The sequence below is a fragment of the Carassius gibelio genome, chromosome A25, assembly GCF_023724105.1.
Source record: "Carassius gibelio isolate Cgi1373 ecotype wild population from Czech Republic chromosome A25, carGib1.2-hapl.c, whole genome shotgun sequence".
Taxonomy (NCBI): Eukaryota; Metazoa; Chordata; class Actinopteri; order Cypriniformes; family Cyprinidae; genus Carassius; species Carassius gibelio.
Window position 1 is genome coordinate 8,064,722 of NC_068395.1, and position 7,524 is coordinate 8,072,245.

At 40.3% G+C, this 7,524-nt stretch overlaps 1 protein-coding gene across 1 annotated transcript; it reads right to left on the reverse strand.

Annotated features, from left to right (window-relative positions):
- Positions 1 to 1,566: 1,566 nt before the first annotated feature.
- On the reverse strand, positions 1,567 to 5,483 carry dusp6 (dual specificity phosphatase 6). Its single transcript, XM_052543798.1, has 3 exons — positions 4,534 to 5,483; positions 3,801 to 4,235; positions 1,567 to 3,193 (listed from the first exon to the last, which is right to left on the reverse strand). The coding sequence occupies exons 1-3, from the start codon at positions 4,931 to 4,933 to the stop codon at positions 2,880 to 2,882; spliced, it is 1,149 nt and encodes a 382-aa protein (XP_052399758.1). The 5' UTR covers positions 4,934 to 5,483; the 3' UTR covers positions 1,567 to 2,879.
- Positions 5,484 to 7,524: the final 2,041 nt, after the last annotated feature.

Genomic DNA, 7,524 nt, shown 5'->3' on the forward strand with positions numbered 1-7,524 from the left:
ACCATAGATGCCAATGAAGAAACTTTATTTTTTAGAGTAACTTGTTTAGAAATTGCACAGAAAATCCCGCACTAATGAACTCATCGGTGGAGAAAACCATCTGTTTTGACCCAAATGATTGTCTGGTTAGGCACCTGCCCGTTAAAAGTGACTGACAACAGACGAGGTCATCTAACCAGGGGTGGCCTTCACTTCTGCTACTCACATAACCACACAAATGGAAGAGTGCAGCTGGTGAGCAGGGAGGTGGTGGGCGGATGATGCCTGATGGGAGTACAGGAGGTGGGGTTTGTGAGGAGGGTGGTTTTGGGGTCACTGGAACTTGAGCACCGGAAATTGCTGAGCATGTTGGCAAATCCTTTGCAGCGCAGCCTGTCACAAGAGGACGACAAGGACTGAAACCCTTCACACAGGATTAGCACACTGGCCAAGTGTAGTCACAATCTGTTGGGTTGATTTTCACTGCTTAAAAGACTTACAGACCTGTAACAGTAAAACTAGGACACATGTTGTCTTAAGGCAATTGTGTCTTGGTCACTTAAAAGCTATTACATGTAATTGAATAATATTAAATTGCTCTTTATATAGAAATTCCTTTTTAATTAGTTTATTATTTAAAAAATATCGATATTTTATAATAGATTATATTATAGATGAATGTATTAATTACTACTATTAATATAATTATACTACAGGTATTAATATTAATATAATAAATATGAATATATTTAGATTTTATTCTCGTTATATTCTTATAATAATAATTCATTTCAATTGTTTCCTAAATTAATTTAGCTATTTTATTTTATTATTATGATATGATTACATTTTCATAATTAATGCATTTTATATAAATGTTATTATATTTATGTATAGGGGTAACTGTAAATTTATATAATAATTTCTTATTTTCAGTATTTATAATACAAAATAAATGAATGGGATTCAAATGTATGGACATTACACGAGAAAATCCATTCTAATACTACTCATACTCAGTGTTCATGTTGGCGGATATGTAAAATAGATTGTTATTATCATAACAACAAAACACTGCTATTTTGCCATCAGAAATAATAATTACTCATTTTAACCCTATTTCTTACTCCCACACAGGGATTATACCTTTATCTGATGTATGCAAAAGCCAAGAGGGTGTTAGGTTGCGGCCTGTTTTACCAGGACTTGCTTTTAGAGCAGGAGCCTGATCTCCTGTCAGGAAGTGCCGCAGGGGGGAACATTTTGCTCTAACCAGTCCGTATCTGGAAATACCGGCCTGTTCACATGGAAAGTTGTTTTGCTCACTTAACAACAATGAGTAACACTTTATCTTTTTGGGAAGGTTTTTTGTCATTGTATATCTGTTCTAAATGAAAGGTTAATCTAGTCTTTGAGTCAGTGCTTAGCAGTAAATGTTATCAACTAAACACCATGTTAAATAGTTTCTGTGGAGGACTACTGAAATGTGTTCTAGTAAAGCTATGATTTTTTTCTATTGCATTTGCATTTTGTAGTTCGTTTGAATTCTTATTTTCAAGTGAGGCAAAGAAAACAGAGAGACATTGATAGATTTGAATAGACAAAATAGCAATTTATTAATAACTTATCATTTCTTTACATTCGTAAAATTGGGGGGGGGGAGTGGTTTTGTAAAAGCCCCTCTCCCCAACCAGTCCTTTGCTTTGAAGGGCAACAAAACCCTCATGAAAACCATCACTTTTCTCACAAAAAAAAACTGCATGTCACAGAACTTCCCTGAACTGGAGACACGCAACGTTCTCCCAGCTTTGTCAACACAGACCTCAAATCCTTGCACACACACAAAAAATCAACGTTACTTGCTTCAACCCTTTGATGTCGCAGAAAAATTACAAAAAAACGAGTAGTATAAAGGCGTATGGGTCCTAAATGGGCATGCATCTGAAACCCAACTGAATAGCATTCGAGGAATGCCTCGTACATATACAAGTTTGGACGATCCTTCTTAACGTGCAAGCTCGTATGGTTGGGTCCATTAAAAAAGAAGTGGTGAAAAGAAACAGCTTATGGGAACTGCTCTGAAAGGTTACCACACAATAAGACTCTTATGTACAGAACTAAGGCAGGAGGATGACAACTTTGATCTGTGATGGTGATTAAAAGGCTGGGAAAGGCGGAATCGATCCGTAAAGCAAAACTGGAAATATATTATACATATACACATTGCAAAAACCGGTTCAAATTTTTGGCATTTAACTCGTCGATAAAGATAATATTGAGCGATATTCAGTTTGTTTACATAAAGAGGATGAAAAAGAGAAGAAAAATCTACAGCCATTCCTTTAAAACGGCTATATTCTAACTACTGCAAGGCTTACCAACATCTTAATATACACATGTATAAATGTTTTAAAAATTTCTCCACACAAATAAGTTGGAGTACAGTACACTCTGCCATCATTACCGAAGGGGAGTCTCGTCCCAAAAACAGGCAAGTCTTCATTGAAGACAAAAAGAGCACACCTAAAAAAAATGTTAAGGTGCAAGTGCTAAACAAAACAAATGGAGTATTTGTAATTGTTCAGTTCCAGTCAAGTCTCTTTGGCACACCAGCCCCAATATATCAAATGTTCTTTCCATTTTCGACAGTCTTTTCCATGCTTGAATATGTATATATATGGATATTTATATAAAACGTACTACTTTAAAGAGTCTTGGAGATATAGAGTCACATGATCTCTCTCCGTTAAACAGCATCGTAGAAGCTCTGGGCAACCGCATGCCCCATCAGTGGCTACTCTGGTCGGCTGTCGTCTCAAGCCAACATCAATAACGTCAGGAACCCCTCGACAGGTGTCGAAACAAAGAAATGCACGGTCAATTCAGGTCAGGGCAGGACCTCACGTGGACTCGAGAGGGTCCAACTGGAAAACGTTGTGATTGGTCGGAGTGGTGAAGTACAACGGTTGGGTCGGAGCTGCTACTCGGTTGTCGCACGGGCTCTTGAGTCCCAAAGTACGCTCAAAGTCCAGAAGTTGGCCCATGAAGTTAAAATTGGGCGAGATGTTAGACTTCTTCATCTTGACTATGTCGTACGCATCGTTCATGGACAGGTTGAGCTTCTGCATGAGGTACGCCACCGTTACTGTGACGGAACGGCTAATACCGGCCAGGCAGTGAACGAGAACGCCACATTTCTGTCCACGGGCCTCATCTGAGGAGGGAAAAAAGACAAGATGGTTAGTTAACTAACTTATGAATATGCAATTGTACATAAGCTTGGTTGTCAGAATTCATTACGGTCCCAGCATTGACAAAAGGGGCCTCATTCAGCAGGATTTCTAGTGCATGACTGAAGGCTGAGAGAAAACAACTCGCCCATTTTCTCAGGGAACGTGACGTTGAAATGGGCTATTAAGGTTAATTAAATGATCCTTCTGCTTGCCAGGTTACTCGACAATGGTAGCATTTGGCCGTGTAAATGTAGAAGTCATGGCAGCGCCCTGTCAATGCTAACAGGATGTCAACACTGCCCTGTAAATGGTCCACATTGTGTGGCAAAACATTGCTCTGTCCTAGATTACTTTCAATGCTGCTCGCTTCCTTCCTGTTGAGCTCAAATTACAGCCTCCCCCCTCCGTCTCTCGTTTCATCATAAGCCTTTGTGTCACAATTGCACAACCATGGGATATGTTTCTATGCAAACAATAAAAAACGGGTGCCATCCGTTTGGTTTCAAAACACTGAAAGCACGGTAGTTTTAATCAAAACTGGGACTGAATGAAAAGCAAATTAAAGCAACAAAAAATGGTTTTACTTACCAATAAAGCTGATGGCTTCTGGGAAAAACTGAGAGAGATTCTGGCTCCAGTGATCGGAGATGGGAATCTGCTTGTACTTAAACTCCCCGGCGTTCTCGAACATGTTAGGAAGATTAGGGGTCACGTTCAAGATGTACTTGATGCCAAACTCCTCCAGTATATCCAGGTTTGTGGAGTCCTTCGCGCAGCCCAGATACAGATGCGGCAGGATCTCCACAGGGAACGAGGGCTGGGGGTTGGAAAGAGGGCTGCCGTCCGAGTCGGTGGCGCTGCTTGGGTCACGGTCGATGTCTGACTCGATGTCCGAGGAGTCAGAGCTGATCCGAAGCCCTCCGAGACCCAGAACCTGGGAGGTCGGTGAACTGCTGCTGGAGGAACCGTCGAGGTTCGTCTCACACATAGTGGGGAATTCAGCTTGAAATTTGCTGAAGCCACCTGTGAAGTTAGAAAAATGCATCATATATTTGTATTGGAGTACTAATTTTTTTTATTAAAAGTAATGACTAGCAGATTTTTTTGCTGCACAACTCTCCATTCATTACACACTAGTACTGTTTGTTTACTAGTAACTAGGCCACTTGATATTATTTTCCATATGACTGGCACTATTTTTAATTCTAACCCATTAAAAGAAAGTCCAAATATAACTGCAACTAGTACAATACGAGTTTAACTGTATGAACCACAAAAATACACCAAGTAAAATAACAAAACACGGTGACAGTGTACGTACCCTCAAGATAGAAAGCCTTGTAGCCCTCGTCCTTCATTCTCCTCAGCAGTAAACCCAACACGGAGCCGCCGTCGATGTTTTCATTCCACTCTCGGCTGTACTCGTCGTACAACACGATAGTGTCCGTCTTGCACCTCCGCGCGAACCTCTCCCTGTCTTCCCCGTTGGAAAGCAGAGACTTGATGGGCAAGTTGCCCTTCTTGAGTCGCCGGAGCATGAGGCTCGGGATGGCCACGTTAATGGCCGTTTCGACGTGCGACGATTCGTAGAGCCCTTGCGCTCGGCAGTCCATAACGAGCAAGCAGTCCCTGCGCGTCTCCAGCTGCTCCTTCATCCACTCTACAGTCTTGCTTATGGCCATGACCGAATCGAACTGCACGGGTTTGAACTTATCAAGCATTAGTGAAATACGGTGCGCTACCGGGAGATCTTAAACTGCGGAGAAGACGCGCTGCTGCAAGAGGCCGTGGACGTCTCAAGCCCGTAGCATTGATATTCTCAAGTCAAAGTCTCTTCTGCACCCTCGAGATGGTTAAAATCCTCGGGTTTTGCCTCGAGAGTCAAGCGCAGACTCGCTCTACTCATTCATGCAACTGCGTGCATTTATCAATGACTCACACTAACCAGTGAGTGCGCGAGCCACTGACGTTGTCTTCTTGTTATATAACCTCTCTTCTCTCGCCGTCGATTTTCACACGACTCGATCTAGATTTCCAGTCGAATATCGATCGCAGACGTCTCACGCAAGCACAAGGCCTCGTAGTTTAATTTCCCTTCGATGTCTATCCCGGAGAAAGCAACGCTGCGTCCTCCGCTGCTCTAGTCCTAGATGCGTTCTCTGTCACTGCGAGCTACTGAATGGACACAAGCGCCAGGCGTTTCAATGGATACATTATGTCGGTCAGCCAATCAGGAGGCGCTGAGCAAGCGTCGCCGAGGAAACGGGGCCGGATGGAACGGACTATGCTGATGAATTGTTAATAAGTTTGTCATTCACAAAAACGGAAAGGAATTTCCGCCCCGGATCAGCGAAGTGCAAACAAACAGTAGAGAGGGGCACCGCACGGGAAGGAAGGAGGAGTGCAAGTGTATTTGATGAGGGGTCTATATACCTCATGCTCAGGTTACACACTTGAACTCCGTTTTGCTGCATTTCAGTTTCGTCCGGCTGCGATTTGTGACTCGGTTTGTACGACGCTGGCTGCCGACGGTTAAACCCAGCTAACACAAATAAGTTGCAAACGTTCCCATTTTATTTATGAAAACGTTATTTCAGAATGTTCCATGGGCTTTCAAAACGTTAAGAGTTTTAAAAATGATTTTTTATTTTATTTTTAATATTATTATTATTCGAACATTTATAGAGCATTTTATTTAGCAATTTGGTCATAGGCTACACTGTACAAAATTTACATGTCATATTACATTAGTGGTATAACTGTTTTATAAACACATGCACACACGCACACAAATCGTCGAAAATATCAAAACATACATAGGCCTACTAACTAGCTTCAATAACTAAAACAAATTCAAGTGACCTAAAAATGCAAGAAAACGTTCAAAAATGAATGTATGTTAGCCTATGAAAAATGACAGCTATGCCAGACAAAATCCCACAAAATAGGCTATATAGATTTAATATAAAATAATCCTTTTAGTCATCTGCAATCAATTGCAAAAATGTAAACAAAAAAGCTTAATGTTCATAAATGATAAAAGCATAGTAATATAACTGTTTTATTGTAGTGTTTTCCCCTTTCTTACAAGCTACTGTTTATATGGAAATACGATTAGATCAGACAATACATCTGGCATATTCTCCACTGATTATTCCGCTGATCGATCGCTCAATCCGAATCAATGAAGGTGGGAAGTGCGCCAAACGATCGCCTAATAAACATAAATAGAGCCATCAAAAGAGTTTAACACCAGATGCGGATCGTGAGTTTCAGTCATTTCCTACACTGAAGCTCATGTCATCTTGTGAGTCAAGAAAAGCGTGTGTGCAAGCTTTGAAAAAAGATCACTCACAGATCCTTCAACAGCTGCACCGGATTCCTGCGCCTACATTAAACCAGATGTCTTTGATACTATTTTATTTTTACATGCCATTACCCACAATTTTATAATTGCTATCGGTTTCAGTAGAACACGGTTAATTTGAATTGCATGCTGATAAACTAAAGCCTCGGTGTTCGTTTAAAAGGTCAGGACAGGTCTCTGGTGCTCGGAAACACTGGAGCTCAAAAACAAGCGGTCGGATGTTATTCAACGTGTTCAATTTGCATAAAGCAGGCGATTTTAGAGAGACAGAGAACACAATATAAATGTGCTCAGTCGTGTTTACAGTTAGGGCCTATGGTGTTTCTTTCCTTTGGAAGTGAATACAGCTATTAATACAATAATGCTAATGTTTTGAGAATGAATGTAGTAGGCCAGATTAGGCTGAGCTGATTAACATGTTGTCAGACATCCTGTCTCCTGTGTCATTTGGCAGTCAGTTGCTCTTTAATTGTCCATCATGGTTCTCTGTCATTATTCACATGCACAGTGGTCACACAGGCCAAAGGTGTGTTCAGTTTCAACCCTCTTACCATATGAAACACCACACAGTAATGGCCATTATCCTGTAGCTTGTGGAGATCCTTCTGGGAAGGCTGAATCGTATTCTCATTGTAATCCACTTTGGCTACTGCATCTGGATGAGCTTTTGTCTTCAGAGACATGTTCCCTCCACTTTTCAAAATCTGAAATCTTATAAACCACTGATTCTTCCAATTGTCACTAGTGGAATAAATAAAGGAATAAATAAAACAAAATTAAATAATAATTAAAATGGAATAAAATCTTCATGATTACCAGGATGTTCTGACAATAATTTCATTTACTTTTTATGTAAAAAAAAAAAAAAAAAAAAAATATATATATATATATAATTAATTATATTAATAAAATAACGCATATTACAATAACATGATAATGATTAAT

Coding starts and splice junctions, on each gene's coding strand:
- dusp6 (XM_052543798.1), bottom strand. CDS start 4,933: ATGCTTGATAAGTTCAAACCCGTGCAGTTCGATTCGGTCATGGCCATA. Junction 4,236..4,533: donor CAAGGCTTTCTATCTTGAGG/GTACGTACACTG, acceptor CTAACTTCACAG/GTGGCTTCAGCAAATTTCAA. Junction 3,194..3,800: donor AGAAGCCATCAGCTTTATTG/GTAAGTAAAACC, acceptor TTCCCTCCTCAG/ATGAGGCCCGTGGACAGAAA.